We start from the raw sequence: 20,697 nt of genomic DNA, 5'->3' as shown, positions 1-20,697 counted from the left end.
TTACTTATGTCCTAATAAGTCCTTATATTATCCTATCAGATATAGTTTATTGGACTAGCAGGTAACCAATTCTTAGATGAGGGATATTTTACTTACAATTTCTAATACTTAGCACAGAGGAACTGCACATGTTGACTTGATTTCATTCAGAATCAGCTGCCATAAATCATTCGCATACTCATTGCATTGTGAAGGCATATGCTCAAGACTCTGTATTTTAATATCCTTACTCACCATGTTTATAGGGTCAACAGGTCCAATGCTGTTTACATAAACATCAGTTTCTATTACAGTGGGCCTCACTGCAAGGTACCAACACGGAGAATGGTCAAGGACATCATCAGACATTGTTTCAAAAAAAAATCTTACCTTTAAATAAATGTTAATAACTCCTAATATTTTACTATTTCCAGCATAAGATATATTATAAAATGATAAACACAGTCCATTGCAAAAACACAAAACCTTTTCAGTTTGTGACTCAATCACATACCTAAATTAATGTTTTTAAGTAAAAAAATTCAAGGGCACAAACAAAACATATTACAAATGTCTAAATCATCCACCTAAAGTAAAGGATCTAATTCAATAAAATATTTTTAGACAATTTGTTTTCAGTTATAAAGTTTTAGGCTTAGAATCATTTTAGAGGCTAAATATGATATAATTCTACTTCATGTTTATAAGTTATATTGTGATAAAAGTTTAACAACTGTCTTCTCAGAGGGAGGGGAAAAGAGCCCTTATTTGTAACTTCTGCTGATTTCCAAGTTGTGGACACTCCCACAGTGGCTGATAGACATTCTGATAGCAATGTAAAGTCACAGAAAACAGAATTGGGTCAATACATAATAAGGTCTACTGTGAGCCAGCATGAGCCAGTTCTAGCCCACACTGCAACTACCGGTATACTTATCAGCATTAAAGGAGATAATATTTAAGAAACTACATCCAGGTCTGATTCATATAAGGAAATTAGTAAATATCTGTGCTTACCTCCTTTGTTCCTGGCTAATAATATTTCTTTAAACTAACAATAGTTAGTTCCAGTGTAAGGCATCACTTACTTCTCACAGACTATTCTATAGATGCCTCTATTGACATCTATAAACATGCTATGTTTTATATGCAACCATTAATGTTTTTCCAATTAGTCTTTAAACAGTACATGAAATATTTTTATATTCTATCAATATGTGTAGCACTGTGAACAGTGTTTTTAATGTTAATCAAATGATATAATTAACAATTATCCACAATAGTACCATATCTGATGGTGATGTAGGCTTCCTTATTCCTTGTAAGACTTCTATCCCTTTAATGAGGTTTTTAGATGCCTTTCATGAAATCTACCAGATTAATGGCAATTAATACCCATTTGTTTTTCTGCTTGCTATGAAAATATTTTCATCTAGTTTCTTTTACTCCCCTCATCGATATAACCAAACAACATATAAAGGATTTATTTTTATTTTCAGCAAATTCTTGTTGTGAAACAGGTGTAAGGTAGTTACAAGGTAGACAGAAGAAGGCAAACATTTCAAGAAGAAAAATCTATCATGTCTCCCAGAGGGTTTATCACCTGTGAAAGTTTCTCTGCTATTGTAGCGTGATTTTAGTCAGGTTTGCTCAGTTCCTTTTTAATCTTTACCTGGTTTCCATTTCTGACCTGGTATATATTGAGCATAATTCAGAGGTTTTGATTGGCACAGAAGGTGGTATTTTCTCCTCTAATACATGGCCAAATCTACCTGTGCATATATCTTTCCAGCACCAGTCTTCTTTTTGTGGCATTTCCAGTCTAGCGGAGCCTCCCAGCTACCAAATCTCAATGGAAAGTTTTGGACATTTTGCAAAACAGTGTGTACAAACATTAAAACAATATTTATGCTTTTCTTACCAATTAAAAAAATTACTGGTAGGAAAAATTCAAAATTTGCATATTTGGTATTTTTGGTTGTTTTCTACATACAAAAATTATATTACTTGTTATCTATGCTTTATTAACCAGAAAAAAATAAAATTTTGTTAGAAGTAGTTTCATTATAGAAAACTATAAGTTTTCAGATTGATGTAACACATGGAGAGGCAATTCAGCTGTTATCCTCAATTAGACGTCTTAAATAAAAGTAGGTGAAATGATTTATAGAAGATTTTGCAATTTAACTTTGGGTGATGACTTCTGAGATGTGTTGCTTTAATTGTTTTCCATTTACTTCTGACTAGTAATAAACTGCAAGCAATAAATACATAATTATGCTAATTGCAGCTAGATTTACAGCGTAAATTTTATGAAAGCTAATTAACAGCAATACAATAAGTTCTGTAGCTCCATCTATAAATATATTTATTAACAGTTATAAGCAATTATGGCTGGTATAAACAACATACCATTCTTACATAATTAGATTGTTCAGTTACACTGATAAATCAACAAATACTGAGCCCCTGTTCCTAATGCACAATACTTCATTCTGAGTACCGTCCACAGTGAGTAATAAATGATTCCAGAGTGCAATTTTATTTACAGGGTATGTTTGTCATATTTAAAACAAAGATATTGTTAGATATGAGTCAGTTGTCCTAATTTCCTGCTACCAATATTTCTTAGCTGATTAGAAGATGAAGTTATATATTTTTAGAAAATATTAACTCTGGCATTAGGGCACAAGAAATGGTTATTGGTGGCAATGGGGTTCATGATTAACACAACCTAACAGCACCTGGAATGCAGCAAAAGAATATAGTCAGTGAGTTCAAGATAGAACATTCCTTTTGATAAAGATATTCATTTAACAATCATTTTATATTATATATATATTTAAACTCTGAAATTTTTGTGTTATTTGCTGTTTTCTAACTTTGGATTGATGGTGTTTGATGTGTTTCTTTAATATGCAGCCCTAAATGAGGAGGAAGAATTAACCTTAAAGTAAAATATTTCAGCTTAATTTTGAAATGAAAGCTAGTGATTATATTCTTCAAAATATATAAATTAAAAGAAAAACAAAAGGAATCTGCAATGACTCAATATTGACTCACCACTTTGAATGACTTATGCTATAAATAATAATTAGGGGTAAAACTACTTAAAATGAAAGCTCCATGGAAATTGAGAAAATATTCTTTCTTATCACTATGATTTTCTGAGACCAAATATGTACATTGCAGGATTTCATAATGTTCAGAAAAAAAAACATCAAATTTCAATTCAAAAACAGAAAAATACAACTAAAAGGAAGTTGTCATTCCAGGCTCATTAAATGATGTCTTGAAAGCAGGCACAAATTATGTTTAATTCATCAGTACACACAGAGATCAAAGACCTTTCCTTGTGGTAGTCTAACAGTAAATAAGAAACCCATGTACTGCCATGGAAAATTACATTTTTTATACATAAAAAGCAGGTACAGATGACATTGAATTATTCTGGCAAAGCCTCTTTCTGTGCTGTGATTCTAAATACTTTGCTTTAAGTACACCACCAGAATATAAGTAGATAAATTCCCTGTGGAAGTGAGTATATATAAAGAAAAGAAGTTCAGGACAACTTGAACATCCACAGAATAGGAAGGGGAAGCAAAATAGAAAAAAATTTAAAAGACAACAGTGAGATCAATAATATGTCCATATCAATTTATTGGGAGCTAAGGCAAAACTGAGGAAAACCAACTCTATAGGTTGAAAATTGGTCTATTTATCATAAAATATAAACTACAATGGAGTTTAAGCAGCCTAGCAACTAAGAGAAAGGATGGACAAATGGGACTACATGAAATTAAAAAGCTTTGGCACAACAAACGAAATGGACTCTAAACTGAAGAGACCACCCACAGAATGGGAGAAAATATTTGCCAACTATACATCAGACAAAGGGCTGATAACCAGAATATACAGGGAGCTCAAAAACCCCCAATCAATGAACCAATAAAGAAGTGGGCAACTGAATTAAACAGAACTTTTTCTAAGGAAGAAATCCAAATGGACAAAATCATATGAAAATTTGCTCACCATCTCTGGCCATAAAGGAAATGCAAATCAAAACCACACTAAGATTCCATTTTATCCCTGTTAGAATAGCTATTATCAAAAACACCACCACCACCAAATGTTGGTGAGGATTCAGGGAAAAATGAACCCTCATACACTGCTGGTGGAAATGTAAGGTAGTACAACCACTTTGGAAAACATTGTGGAGGCTTCTTAAAAAACTAAACATAGATCTGCCATTTGATTCAGCAATCCTACTCCTAGGGATATACCCAAAGGAATGCGACTCAGGTTATTCTATAGGCACCTGCACACTCATTTTCATTGCAGCACTATTCACAACACTCAAGGTATGGAAACAGCCAAGATACCCCACTACTGATGAATGGACTAAGAAAATGTGATATTTATACACAATGGAATTTTACTCAGCCATAAAGAAGAATGAAATCTTGTCATTCTCAAGTAAATGGATGGAAATGGAGAACTCATGTTAAGTGAAGTTAGCCAGGCTCAGAAGGCCAAAAATCGTATGTTCTCCCTCATATGCAGACTTTAGACCTAAAACAAATGTAGCAATATTATTGGACATGGGGCACACACTAAGGTAGAACACATATGGGAGGAATAGGGAAAGGTAGGAAACCCAAAACTTGAAAGTGTTTGATGTGCCCACTGTAGAGGAGCTAATATAGTAATCCTAAACTGACAAAGGTCACTATGGGAAGGTGACCAGGAAGTAGTGAAGAGGTCTGATAGAGATGAACTAATTCGGGTTGTAACACACATGTGCATGGAAGCAGTGCTAAGAATCCCTCTGTATAGCTACCCTTATCTCAACTAGCAAAAATGCTATGTCTTTCTTATTATTGCTTATGTCTTATCTTCAACAAAATTGGAGAAGAGGGTAAAACAGGTTCTGCCTGGAAGCAAGGGGGGTGAGGAAAAGGGAGAGGGTGGGGGCAGAGGGGAGAGATGATCCAAACAATTTATGCACATATAAATAAATGAATAAATAAATGAAAATTTATTTTCTCCACAATTAATCTTAGCAAATTATGCAACTTTTGGTCACTCTTGTCTATTAATTTAAGTCAGCTGAGTACCAGTGTCTCATTGGAGACCCCATTTCAACCAATGGCTGGTTAGTGGCCAGTGCCTATCATCCCACCTACTCAGAGGCTCAGATCAGGAGAATCTAAGTTCAAAGCCATCCCAGGCAAAATAGTTCCTAAAATCCTCATCTCAACAAAACAAAAATAAAAAGAAAAGAAGAAGAACTGAGCGTGTCGGAATGTGCCTCTCATATAGTCACCTGGGAGGCATATATAAGAGGATCACTGCCCAGGCCTCCCCAGGCAAAGACATGAGACTCTATTGGAAAAGTAACTAAAACAAACAAACAAAAAGAGGCTGGGTGCCTTTCTCAAGTTTTCCTTTTGAGCTAGCACAAGACTTTGAGTTCAAACCCTTGTTCCACCAAAAGAATAACCAAATAAAAAATAATAATAATTTAGGTCAATCAAAAACTATAATCTTGGTAAAAAAATGTTTTACAATTTTTTCTTACTGTTCCAAAACAGTCATTAAAATTAAGTAAACAGTGCAACTGATACAGAAATTTTAGTTATCAGAGACATTGCTTTTCTTTAGGTTTGTGACTTTTATTTTGATTTAAAAATAATTTCATGAAACCAAATGTTTTTTTGTCTGCAAATGTTATAGGTATAGTTCCAAGAAAGGATGAAATCAACTCTCCTGAGCATTCTCACACGATGATTGTTTTTGTGTCTTCTTCTAGACTTTCTCCATATATAGATTATTATCACCAAACCGTGCTCAAAGCTTTATGAAGCTTGTATGAAAGCTCCTTCAAGGAGCCAACTCCATCTTCAGATTATTCTTTTAATATGCCAACAGATGCATTTAGAGAGCTATTAGTCAAGTTGTTTTCTTGTTTCGGTCTGCTTTAGTCATAAGGATTATGACTGACTATGTTGATTTTGTGAAATACATTGGGAATATCTTTTTTTCTGAAAGATTTTGTGTACTATTTCTATTATTTTTCCCTACATATTTTCTAACTCACTCACAAAGAAAAACAAGTAAGGAATTGTTCTGAATTGGATCCTTAGACTATAGATGTATTATTGGGAGAATGAGAAACTAGGCTCTGTATGATCGTAATATATCAATATTATCTTTCTGATTTTGATCGCTGTATCAGGTTTATATAAGGTTGAAATAATGACCACAGAAAGGTTAAATAGAAATAATGGTATTCAAGAGATATTCCAAAATCCAAAAACACTTACAAATTAAATGACCCATTTAAAAATAACCCATATATTAGGAAGAAGTCTAAAGAAATATAGTTAAGATTTTTCCAAATGAAAACAATGTTACAAGTTAATAATACTGATAAAAGAAGTAAAAGAAAATCTGATTAAAGAAAGCCTGTAGTTATTAGAGAGATTGAATTTATGATTAAACATCTTCCAACAAAGAAAACACCAAGCCCATATCACAGTTTGCAACTATCTTTTTGGACAGGAGAGAAAAGTGAAGTAAAGGCTGTCAATACAGTTAGGATTTCCCTGTAATAAAGGAATGTTAATTCAACATTCTACATACAAATTCACCTCAAGGCATTTGCTAATTCCTAAATCCTGTATGTGTATAATGCGATGCTGACAAACTGAATATAAACAGCTGCAAGCATTTAAGATAACACCGAGAGATTTCAGCTCTTTCAGAGGTATCTGGGTCTTAAGGGAAAGAGGTTTCTGGTACAAACCTGAAGTTATCAGTCAAGACATCACAATGACTATTCCTTAAGAGAAAGAGAAGTTTTACAGGGCATGTTCTTTCACCAGGATGGAGTTAAAATAATAAAAATATCTATAACACAGCATAATTTTTTAAATTAAGCAATATTTACTTAACGACTCATATGTCCAAGAAGAAATTGCAAAAGGATAAATTACATATGGCTAATGCAGTGGTTAAGGAAATTTATATGCAATTTCTATATTTGCATATCCTAGTATTTCCTTCAAAAAAGTATAGAAAACAAAAAGGGAAAAATAGAATTACACAAAAGATAGAGAATGTTCAAATTTCAAAATGACCTTAAAATTAAAATTTGCAGAGAGAGCAAATTCTGATAAGACATCTGTTGAACATACTCTCTCCTCTATTTTGCACTACCACTTTTTGGTCAGCCACCAGACTGAAATAAGGTATAGAGAAGAGAGAAGGAATTCAGAGCTGAGATGGATCTAAAAGGAACACCAAAGACAAGAAATGTAGCACCAGTCTGAAAATTTTTAAAAATATGTTATGGGACCAGAACAAGTACTGAGAGGAAAGAAATCCATAAACATGTGATACAAAAGAGTAATCTTCAAAACAAATTGTTTGTAGTTACAGACAAATGTCATAAAGAGAAATGTGCTTTTGGAAATTGGATGCTTAAGGAGAAAAGAAGCAAAAGAGGAGATTTAATGCTCCTGCAAGAAAAAAAAAGGAACCAATAAATTGGAAATTATATAATCCTCTCCCCACCACAAAGCAAATATCACCACCACAGTCACTAAATCCATTCATGGAATATGGGCTTTGATATCATGACAAGAGTTTATGGTGAACTAAGAATCTGATGAAACACCTATTAACCACACAAAATGAATAGAAAAGGAGTTGTTACTAAACAAGAAATCAAGATTTGACACTAACCAACTGTGGAACCCCCTTCCTTCTTCCCACCCCACAAAAAACCCTAAGCAATAGAAATCTGTAGAGAATACTCCAAACAATTGAATTCATTCAAATAAGCATATAGGGATAAGCAAAAACACTTTTAAAAACTTCATAAACTAAGCAATAGGAACACATGCATCCTTCTACCCCGCCCAAACAGAGAGGTAGAATTGAATACAGAAACGATGGCACTTAGGGAAGAAATGGAAGAAAAAGACAAAATTACAGGGTGACCAACAACCAATATACTACAAAATCAGTAACATTTAGGGATAAAATCCAGAGAATATAAGCCTCTCTCTGAGAGAGAGAGCAAGAGAGCAAGTTGTGAAAATACAACACAGGCAAAGCATGGTTCACATGCTTATCACTGGAATCCATGAAGAAAGTTAATAGAATGGAGTAGAACTAATAGTCAAATCTATGGTGCAAAATAAATAAATGAGTAAGTATGTATATGAATCTTTCTGATAGAAAATTGAAATCACACTATGGAAAGAATCATCAGGTATTTGGAAAAAATGCTTACACATACTGAACAACTCGGACATACATTAGCAAAACTATTCATTTGAAAGGCAAACAGAAATCTCAAAGGCCTTCAGGAAAAAGCAAAGATTAAATTAACTACAAGGGCCAAAGAATTGGGCAGGCATCAGGGTTTCTCAAAAATAACACACAGCAAGTCACCAGTGAAATAGCTGATTAAATAGAAAACTCACTGAAAGAAAGCCTGATCCAACAGCTTTGTATCCAGCCAATGTCTCCTTCAAGGATACAGTCAATAAAAGAATCGTTTTTAGCTTTGAAAATTATACTCAAGAAAGAAAAACTTCAATAATAAAAGACTAATGTTAAGCCAGGTTCATGTCTGCAATCTCAGCTCCTTGTAGGTGGAGACAAGAGGATGGTGAACTCATAAACCTGTCCCAGCAAATTTAGTAAGACAAAAGCAAAAGAAACACCAAAGGACTAGGGATGTAACTCCACTGGGAGAGTGCTTGTCCAGCAAGCAGAAAGCCCTGGGTAAAATCCCCCGTGGTAGAGATAAACAACAACAACAACACAAAAATGATGAAAATTTTAACATTAAAAAAAGTTGTGAAACTATTGCATAAATATTATATTTTGTGAGAAATCAGAAAATATCAGGAAGTTGGATAATAGTGAATGTTATTAGGAGAGATAGCAATTAATGGCATATAAATTGTTAAGGAAAAATAAAATTACCAATATATGCAATGATAGCACATTTGAAATTTCAGAAAATTAATGAATAATCTAAAAATTAAAAATCAATACATAGCAAGACATAAAATGAGCATTCATGAATCAATAGTCCTTAAAATTATAGACAAGAAAACATTACTTACATCAGAAAAAATAATGGTTAAGATTAAGAAATGTTTGAAATCTATACAAATAAATCTTTTAAACACTTCTGAAGAGCACAAAATAAATATGAAGAAATGGAAAAACAGCTCCTTGTTCTTATATTAGATAACTCAGTGTTATAAAGATGTCAGGTCTTCCAAAGTTGATTTACAAATTTAACACAATTTCAATAAAAATATCAAGCTCCTTTGTGAGGCTAAATTTGTTTATAATAAAGTTGATATATTAAAACAAACATGCAAGAAGAGCCAGATAACATACTGCTAAGGAAAACTAAAACAAAATAAAACTATGAGGTGATAGTGGCCTTAAAAGATTAAAAGATACGTTTTTGCATTAGTATAGCATTGAACTTCTACATCTGATAGAGTATGGTGACACATAAATAGAAAAATAAATCAGATAGTGAGAGTAAACACAAAGGGAGGAAATAAAAGTATATGAAATGTAATATATAAGGTTCACATCTCAAATTATTAGGCAAAGAATGACTTTTCAATCAATAATGCTAATTAACATCATAGTCATTAGGAAAAGATAAAATAAGATTCAGATGAGAACAGACTCCTTATAAATCTGGGAGCAAAATACAATAAATAAATAAATCCATACAAATATCAGATATAAACATGGATGCATTCCTCTTTAATTTCAGTAAAGGGAAAGACTTTCTAATATGATTCAATGTTCCCAAACAATGAGATATTAAAAAATCTTAATAAATAATAAAGAAAAAATACAAACAAAAACCCACCATAAACAAAGCCAAATGGCAACTGAAAAACTGTCAGAAAATATTTGCCCCAAATATCACAGAATAAGAACTAGTCTTCCAGAATTAGTTTCCTAGAGCTAGTGGTGAAAATTACCACAAACATGATAGCTTAATATAACTAATTTGTCTTTCACAGTTCTGGATGGTCCAAAGTCACAATCAAGATGTCACCAGGCTACATTAAATCTGAAGACTCTGAGGAAGAATCTATTCCTGGTCCATTCCAGTTTCTAGTTATTGAGATGATCTGATTTCACTGTGGTCCACCCTCTGTTTCATCTCTTCTCTATCTCTCTCTTATAAGGATTCCTGTCATTGGATTCAAAGCCTACTATGTAATTACAGTGATATCCTTATATGAAGCCTCTTAATTCCACTGTATCTTCAAAAACCATCTTTCCAAATGAGGTAATATTCACAGGTTTTGGGGATTAGAACATGAGTATATCTTTTTTGGAGGCTATTATTCAACTAAGTGCATAAAACTCTTTTAAATTGAGGGTAAGTCCTCAAACATCCAATGGAAAATAGGAAATAAGTATGAGCAGAAAATTTCCAAAAATTATATTAAATTGATCCTTAAACATATAATAAACATAGTATCTTACATGTAATTAGAGAAAAAGAAATGGCAATGAAATACTACTTCTGGTCTTTCAGGATTGCCAAAACTAACAGTTAAGGCAAAACACTATGTCATAATGTTGAAACTATAGGTAAACAGGTATTCTCATACATTATTGGCAGGAATTTAAAATGGCATAACTCTTCTGGAGAAGAATTTGTCAATAAATACTGAACAAAAATAAATATGCACATATATTTTGACCCAGCAATATGAAGTCAAAGAAATTAACAAGTACAATTTGTTGAACGACATAAGAACATATATACACATGATTATTCATTGATGCATTTTTGATACTTGCAAACAATGGGAACCAGATATATATGGAAGAATGGCTAAATAAATTAAAGTATAATTCCATGATAGATTACAAAGCAGGCTTTAAAACTAAAAGACAAGATCTAAATGAAAAACACCAAAATAAAGAAATCCATACTAAACTATCTTTTGCATAAATTAAAAAATATATAAGGAAACACACTTGTATCTTCTCATCTGGGCAAATAAGTACAGAAAAGATTAAGTAGAAACCAATGGTCTTAGTTAGCTCATTATGGGAATGGGAACAAGGTAGAAGGTAAATTAGAGACATTCCATGGACTATAATTTTGCCTATAATTCTGATCATAAGAACCATGATAATATCCCACATATATATATGTGCCATTCTAAAAAGACAAGATAAAGTAAAAAGAACTACGTCCCATTGGAGAAATAGTGAATTCTTGTTCTGACTCAAGATGAGCCTGGAATTTGTGATGTGCTAGATGGCAAACATGAGTTTAGAAAATAATTAGAATATGTGCAAGAACATAGGCCCCAAATTATAACAGGTACCAGTGGTTAAATCTTTTATATTGCTTTATAAAATAAAAATGATAATGATTTATAAATTATAAAACATGTCTATAATCTATACTCATACAAGTAAGTGTAAATGGAGGTGAAGGTGCAGCTCTTTTTTATGTTACAATTGCAGTTAATAATCAGAGAAAAAATGATGCTAATCTTGAGTCTTGGGCAAGTAGTCACAGTAGTCTTACCTGTGATGGTCACAGATAACAATAATTGAAAGATACTAGGATAAGAATAGTGTGCTGAGAAATGCTCGCAAGCCTCATAGTCTCTCTTTCAAACATGTTAATTAATCAAAAAAAGGAAAAATAAGAAAATTTCAGTTCATTATTCTGGAAGAAATCCATGCTTAGCCACATGATCATGTTAACATCACAAGTAGTAAGATGTAGCGATATCATGTGCCTCCTGCTATAATATACTGAAAGGGTGGTCAGAGCCTCAGACAAACTCAAATCGAATGACACTCAACTGCTCAGTACTCTAAAACTATTGAGGTCATGACAGAAACAAAAAACTGAGAAAGTACACCAGATCAGAGAGCAAAGAGAGACATGAGAAGAAAATGTAATGTGTGATCTCAGATGGACATTTGAAGCGAAACAAAAGGACAGAAAGCGGCATTAACGGAAGACCTATATATCAGCTAACAACATTGTATGAATATTATTTTCTTGATTTAAGTATTTTGTGGTTATGCTGTTACCATTAAGGGATTATTAGAATTCCATGTATATGATACTATTTTAATAAGTCTAAAATTTAACTTGAGATGAAATGATTCAAATAATTTATGAAAAGATCAAATAAAACCTAAGGAAAATAGGTCAATATAATATGCCAAATATTATGAAATTGTTTGACAAAACCAAAGTTTGATTCTATGATAATACTAATAAGATTTTTTTAAAGTTTTTTAAGATTGTTCCATAAATGAAGTAACAGATTATTCATAAAAGTAATAACAAAGAGAAAAGAGCTAAATGAAGTAACAGATTATTCATAAAAGTAATAACAAAGAGAAAAGAGCTTAGATTCTAAAAACATTAAAATGTCACAAAATATATCATAAAACAATTTAATATTAGCACATTTGAAATTTTTATGTTAAATTCTTTCAAAGTTTAACTTATTAAACTGAAAGAATAGAAAGTTTGCATATACTTACAGCTATTCAAAATATTAAACTGCTATAAATCTTTTCCAAAAAGCAAACTATAGGCCAACAGTACTGTCCCAAAGGATCCTTTCAAATGTTAGGAAAGAAATACCACCCATCGTAAATAAACTCAGAGATGAAAATGGAGGAAAAACATAACTTGTTCATAGATATTAGTGAAATCTTGATTCCAAAACTGAAATAGTAGAGAAAATGACCAGCAATGTCTTTCATTAATGTAGATATAGCATTATTCATAGTTATAATAATGAGTTATAAATCATAAAATGAAAAAATATCTATACTGGGGCAAATAAGTGAGCAAATAAACAAATGAACAAGAGAGTACAGATGAAGTATATTTCATGACAAAAAGTTTATCACACTGAATTTAGTGATGATTTTAAAAGTTACTCTATCAGTCAAGCAGCATTTGCTGATGGAATGAATATTTGGCTTATGTTTTAAGCTATCTATGCAATAAATATTATCTAACTATAGTGTATATGTTTGTTTTGACATGCACATACATGTTTACAATATTAGTGAATAAAAAGAATCCTAGCAAAATAAAAAGAGAAGGTAATCAACAGAGCATCTTAATAAAAGAAAAAATAAAAGCTCAGAGCAAACACCATACCAAAACATGAATTGTTTTGCTAATATCAGCAACAAGCCTAGATGGTCAGCATCATTCCCTAGTCCTCCCCAAAGCAATATGGCATAAAAATGTATAATTTGGGAAATAAGCAAGTAAAACATCCATTATTTGCACAAAAAAACTATTGTCCTTATAAAATTTCCGCTGTATAAAAATTCAGAGGAATCTAATAGTGAACAGTTAAACTTAGCAAGGATTTTGAGAACAAATAGGCAAACTCATATTGTATTTATATATATTAAAAATAAGAAATTAGAAAACACCTTTTTTGAAAACATCCATTTATTCTTGTATCAAAAACTCTAAAATTAGAATTAAATCTGACAAAACTTATAGCATATCTTTATGGAAAAATAAAATAGAGAAATACATAATGTTTAGGAATCTGATATGGTAAAATTAATAGATTTAATCCAATTAAAATTATAGGTTTAATGCAATTTCAATGAAAATCTTTGTTAATTTTTGAGACATTGTGGGAAAATTACAAGTTATTGCAATTATATGTTTATACTATAAAATTTATAAACAATTCCAAGGGAATAAAAGTAACAGTCTTGTACAAAGTTAATTACTCCCACTAATTAGATCATCATGACTTACAATCCTATGCTAATTAAAATAGTCTGATATTGGCACGAAACTAAAACTTTCGCTTTTCACTTATTTCCTTTTTTAGCCTTTCAGGAAGTTTTATCAAAACTCTGCAGTAATACTTTTTGTAGTAGTTTTAAAAATGTTTTACATTAAAAATATTTATGTTTTTCTCCTTTACCTTGGACTGTGAACTTCTCAAAGACAGTGACCATTCTAACTAATGATCCTCATACTCAACATCAGATACTCAAAGAATCAAAGATAAATGATGAAAATAGCACTGGTGAATACAGTTTTCATTGTCATCAAAATCCCAGGATGATAAACTCAGATTTACCTCCAATATCTGGACGAAGTTTATTGTCATAGCCTTGTAGCAGCGAGTTGAGAATTTGTGTTATATCTCCTTCATGAATTTTTGGTGCCAATACCCATGTTTTGTTCACTGTTAAATCCTCATCATCTTCATCATCTGCTTTATCAACACTAAATAATTGAAAGAAAAAAATGGATAACTGAGAGCTTAATCAAATTGTATATACAAAAATTAGTTTAATATTATTAAAAGTGCATGAGGGAGCAATAAAATTGGACAAATAATGTTTAAAAATTGTTACTTCCAATAAGACTATTGTCGTTATTGTGTGAACTATCCTGATAAAATAATACTCAAAAATGAAAATTTGTTACAAAGTAATGTGAAATATTAAAATAATAAAGTAACTGCTCCCTAAACTTCCATTACAATATGAGGAACCTGGGGGAGAAAAGAACAAAGTTATGAACAGAAAAGGAGAGCTACCAGGGAGGGAGAAAAGAGAAGGAGACAGGGAGATAAGAAAGAGTAATAGAGGGGTGACTACGATCAAATTCATTATATAGATGGGCAGAATGTCATGTTGAAACCATTTATAATGTATAATTTAATATAAACCAATAAAAAATCATGAACAGATCATGGACCAAAAATATGAATGGTACTCCCTAGAACTATGTAGCACACAATCTGCACAGCCATATGTGGTGACCCTAAATTGCCATACCCAATGATAAAAATTAAAAGGTGAAGAAGCATAAGAAAACATACAATAGCCTAGTAAAATATATTAAACTGCATGTTCTTTACAAGTACAAAGATTCAACTTAATTCTGAATTGTAGTAGAAACATTCCAAACACACAAACACATACACACACACACAATTAATTAAGGAATCAAAATTTTCTTTATTACAACACATAAGTACCCCTACCCTCAGGTGAGGAAAATTATCCCAGACTTAGTAAAACATCCCTAGTCTCTAATGGTAATACACTGGTAAAAACAAGCAAAACTGTACTATATTGGGTTAAAAGATAGTTTATGTTAACATCTTTAATATGTCTTTGCACACTATCCATTAAGTCTTTTTTGCTTTGGAGATAAACATAACAAATGCAGGCCCTCTCTTTTATCATTAATTGATGTTACTGTAGTCCAGATCTTAAATGTCCTTCAAAAGTCCATATGTTATTCTTGATCAGAAGCCCATAGAGCTCCTGAGAGGTGGTGGAACCTTTTAAAAGTGGAGCCTAGTAGGAGGAAGTCAAGGCCATGCCCCCCTTTTTTATTATTATTCATTTATTCATGTGTGCATATATTGTTTGGGTCATTTCTCCCTCCTGTCCCCCCTCCTCCAGGCAGAACCTGTTCTGCGCTTTTCTCCAGTTCCGTTGAAGAGTAGAAATAAGCAATAATAAGAAAGACATAGCATTTTTGCTAGTTGAGATAAGGACAGCTATACAGAGAGATTCCTAGCATTGCTTTCATGTACAAATGTGTTACAACCCAGGTTGATTCATCTCTAACTGATCTTTACTCTGGTTCTTGATCCCCTTCTCGTGTTGACCTCTGTCAAGCATTGTGAGACTGCATTGTCTTCTTTTCTTTTCTTTATGTCCAGACTGCCATGAAGTAAGCATTTGCTTAGTCATGCACTCCCCACCATGATGTATTGTGTTGTTACTGGTTCAGTGGGGTCAGCCAACTGACACCTCAAAAACGCTGAAGCCACATAAATCCGTTCTCTTTATCAGGTATTTAACAGTGCATCAAACTGACTAACACAAGTAGTAATGTAGTAAATTGAAGCTTAATTTTAAGCAATGTACTTTCTTACTTCATCTTCACAATGTTTCTATTGATAGTTATTATCAACAGATAATGAGATGTATTATTTTTCTCAATGTCTCTTTTCTTCCTGTCCAGGAATTGTACTTCTCAAACTAATAACTTCTGACTTGATTATGTGACCTGTTGGATTCTTTTCTGCAGGAAGATTGTGACATCCCTGTCCTGTTGACCTCAGGTGTGACCATTATTGACTTTGGCTTCTGGAAACTAAGTGACATGTTTCACTATGAAGCAAAATGGTCAGTGTAATTTAAGTTTACCATTTTTCTCTTGTCCTTCTGCTTGAAGACCAATCACACTCAAAACTACTTCATTACTTTACTCCCAGAGTGAAGATGACATGGACAGGCCACAGTTGTACTACAATGGACATGTAGCCTGAAGGAGAAATAAACATCTAGGCGGTTAAGCTACTGAAGTTTGGGAGTAGTTTGTTCCCACAGCTTGACCTATTATATCCCTACTAATAGCTTCAACATGGCCTATTTGATTTTCATTTAGTATTTGAGAAAACAATAATATATCCATGTCTGAAATACCAATGTGAGACCCCTTTTAACAATCAATATACACATTAAACAAATGAAGGACAGGAAGATAGAACAGTATCAGGACCTCCAGGAAGGGGAGAGGGCAAAAGAAGAGGGTGAAGGAGGGCTAATATGGTAGATGTGTTTTGTAGTCATGTAGAAAACAAAACAATGAAATCTGTAAAAACTGTTCTAAGAAGGAGGGAGGGAGGATGAGGAAAAGGATGGAGGGGGTGAATTGTAAGCATACATGTAAATGTCACAATGTATCCCCTGTACAACTATTATATGCTAATCAAAATAAGAACAAACAATTGTAGTTCCCTAGAAGGAATGAAGGTATAATTTGAGTAATTTGAATTGAATGTACTTTTTACACAACCTCAAGAAGTCTCCCTGCTTCCATCTGAGGCTAATTCACAGGGCCCATGCTATTTCCCTTTGACTATATTCTACTACTTACAAATTAGCAAGCAATCTGTGAAAAGTTATTAACTTGACCAAGGAAGCATTGCTAAGATGGTAGAGCTGGGGTTCTGACAATATTCAAACAAATGATGTAGTAAAAGATCATACACAACAATGGCTACCATGGTATTATATGATAGTACAGTTTTTGTTTTTTCTTCATTTTATTTTATTGTTGTGCTAGGTAGGGTAAATTGTGGTATTTACAAAGGTTCTCACATATAGCAAATATGTCATACTTGAATTCACCTCTCCACCATTCTCCTTTATTCCTCCCCCCCTCCACTCAAGAAATCGTTTCAACAGGTATCTTTTTTTTCCATTTACATTCATGTGTACACACCATTTGCATCATATTCACCCTGTTACACCCCTTTCCTACCTCCCCCTACCTCACATTAGTATCAACTCCCCAGGCAGAGCCTGTTCCACCATCCTGTCCCTGATTTTGCAAAAGAAAGGACAAAGAAATGACATTTTTGCTTGTTTAAGATAGGTACACAGGGAATTTCCTTGTGGCATGTCCATATATATATGTATTATAGCCCAATTTGGTTAATTTCCTCTGTTTTTCTTCTTTCTACTTTAATCCCTTTTTATGGTTATTTCAGCCAGTTTAAAAATTCAATATTCATTCTGGTATAGGAAATAAATCAACCATTTTCACCTTAACTTCCTTCTTTTATCCTCCCCCTGTAGTTGTGACCTCCCCTTAGTGTTTTTCATAGTATTGTATTTGTGTTAGGTCTATATTCTGCATGTGAGAGAAAGCATGTGGCCTTTGACCTTCTAAACCTGGCTAACTTCACTGAAGATAATGTTCTCCAGTTCCATCCATTTACCTGCAAACAAAATTTCATTTTCTTTGTGGCTGAATAGAATTCTGTTGTATATAGGTACCACATTTTCTTAATCCATTCAGCAGTAGTGAGCATCTTGGATAACACAGTTTTTAAGCAACAAGACTGTTTCAGTAAATATCAATACGTTCCCATTATGAAATGTACCCACACCATTCAATTGATGGCAGTGTAGAATCTGTAAATAAGGATGGGCATGTGTGTAGGTCAGTAGTAAAGTGCTTGAGCACTTGCCTAATATGTTCAGGACTTGAGTGCAATCCCTAGTACCACAAAAAAGTCTGTAAAAATGTGAAATTATGTTCTTATTTAATATTATCTGAAAAATAATGTAAATCAATTTTATTTCCATCATCATCTGGACCTAAAATGGCTTAAAATTCTTGATTGGAAAACAAAATAACATGTACTCTTAATATTCTACCTAAGTGGAACTATAGAAAGTTAATTTGTCTGTATGTCAGTAGTAGCCTACGATCTTTCTGTATTCATAGAAATACATGGAAAGAGGGAGGGGGTGGGGGCAAGGGAGAGAAATGACCCAAGCCTTGTATGCAATAATAATAAAAAAATTAAAAAAATTAAAAAAATACATGGAAAGGAGGTGATTTGACAAGAATGCCTCCCTAAAAAAGAACTGCCTTTTCATATATACCAGAAAGTACTCTGAAATGAATTTCTAATTATAAAAAATAAATTTACAGTGAGAGGCAGAACGTTATACTTTGTCAAGAAAATTATCATGGCAACCCCGAAAATTTGTTGCTCAGTTCTCTGGCCAGAGATCCTTGGTTGCCTGCCTGCCCAGATGCCAATGATGAGAACCAGCATCAACTCTGTACAGTCTCACACTGCCCCAGGCTGCTTTCAAGCAGTAACTGAACATGAGTGAACACCCATTTCTGACTGCCTAGGGCCTCTCATAAAGGGCAACTTGCTCTGGAAGACCCACTGGTCCAGTCACCACATTCTTACAAGGGCACTGCACTCTGAGATTTCTGACTTAAACTTCCTCTCCCCTATGTACTTTCATAGTGGCAGACATCTGTTTTTACACAAAGCTTTCTCAAAGCTTTCTTTCTTCAAGTCTACAACCCTCTTCTCTTATGTACCTTTCCTAGACATTTCTCTTAAAATTTATTTACATGTTAATCCCTTCTTTTCATGTTTCTCAAAGCCTTCTGCCTCTACAGTCTTGAATTGTAACCTGTAAGTACTTACTAAAGAAAGTTTTTGAGTCACATATATATTTTTCCTTTTTGTCTTAGCTGTTATTTTAACACAATATACAAATTTCTGATGACATAAGAAATTATTGAATGTAAAAAGTACTTTAATGTCTGTATTACTCTTCTTTTATATAACAAGGGTTTTGAACTGATAATAGATGCTTTAAGTAAAGATAAGGCCTACTATGCCATACAATCATAAAGAGAAGCCATCTTTATCACTATAGGAAACCATATGCCTCATGAAAGACAATTGATAAAAACCATTTTTCATGCATAAGATAAATATTCATTGAAGTTTTCTTAGAACAGTATTGGTTTACACCTGTTGCTCTGGAGTGATTTTAATAAGACTTTTTCACTCCCAAAATGGCCTAGGTTGGATGATAAATTATATAGTCACCCTGTATATAGTTGAGATAAAAGTGACTGCAAGTGTTCTGATTCTGACACATGAGGCAACTGCTCTCATCAATCTACTTAGAAATCAGACTAGCAAGCCCAAGCAGCTTAATGAGCTGCCTAAGGAATTTGAATAAATCCTAAAGGAATATTGGTAGATCTTCTCCCCCATAGTTTGAAAAAATGGTACAATTACAAATGAAATGGATGAATGAGACCATTTGTATATTTCATTAGAAGTAAAAAGACAATTGCTACTTCTTGCTCCCATATGTATGAGAGAAAAACCAATGAATAGTAAATATAATAAATATTTTGTGATGGCTACTTATATTTTGACAGTTTTAGATTAGTTACCTATAGAAATAGGTATGGATAATAATTAAATAATGTTAACCATTTAACATTAATTCAAAACTTAGATATTAGGTAAATATACTTAATCATGTATTGAATGCTCTCATTTTTCACTTAGAAAGTAACATATATTATCTGGATTATTTTAGTAAGCATCTTCATTCGTATTTGTTTATTTAAAGCATAAGTGGTTATACTGGAAAAAAAGTACAGGTACAATCTCAAGATTAATATTTCACAAATTTTATGTACCAATCAATAACTAAATTCAAGTTAAGGTTTCTTATCTAAATTTTCTTGATTAGCTACATGTAATTTCTTCAAAGGTTTAAATGCTTTAAATTATCAGCACTCACACTAAGCATCTTTACCATAGGAGCTTTAAATTGTCATGTCTACTCCTTATGTAAAACATAAGGAGAACAGAATTCTGAAAATCTTAAATGAATTTATTAAAGTTTTCATAGCTATTTAATGCCAAAAAGAGTTCCATATAAATATCAGATCACACATAAATAACTCAGATGTATTAATGATCATACTCATTGTACTATATATTTGATATTTAGAGGAATGTCTTCCAGATAAACATGCTGAGGGACTTTATTAGAAAGAAATTACTATGAAATACTTTAGAAACCCTCAATCAGTAGATAATAATGTAATTGTCTACTGTCTTTGAATCCAATACCCAGTTTAAGGTGTAAAATCCTCTAAATTTCACTCTTTTCAATGATTATGATTGCTGTAATGAATGTAGTACAATGTTATAGTAAATGTAATAACAGTTATTAGTTAATTATTACATTTTACTATGTACATATGTATCCGTAAATGATACAAAATACATACAATGT

The 20,697-nt window shown here is 32.5% G+C and overlaps 1 protein-coding gene across 2 annotated transcripts in view; it reads right to left on the bottom strand.

The window, feature by feature from the left end:
• Nucleotides 1-20,697, bottom strand: part of Gabrg1 (gamma-aminobutyric acid type A receptor subunit gamma1) — a 65,264-nt gene that overhangs the window by 33,394 nt on the left and 11,173 nt on the right. For both annotated transcript variants that reach the window (XM_074042328.1, XM_074042329.1), the window contains 2 exons: nt 14,160-14,308; nt 235-302 (listed from right to left, as the gene is read on the bottom strand). In XM_074042328.1, the coding sequence (XP_073898429.1) occupies nt 235-302; nt 14,160-14,308 (217 nt within the window). The remainder of the gene's footprint in view (nt 1-234; nt 303-14,159; nt 14,309-20,697) is intronic.

This window comes from Castor canadensis, chromosome 9, assembly GCF_047511655.1.
Source record: "Castor canadensis chromosome 9, mCasCan1.hap1v2, whole genome shotgun sequence".
NCBI classification, from domain to species: Eukaryota; Metazoa; Chordata; class Mammalia; order Rodentia; family Castoridae; genus Castor; species Castor canadensis.
The sequence above is the reverse complement of the archived record's forward strand: the minus strand, read 5'-3'. Positions and strand labels throughout refer to the sequence as shown.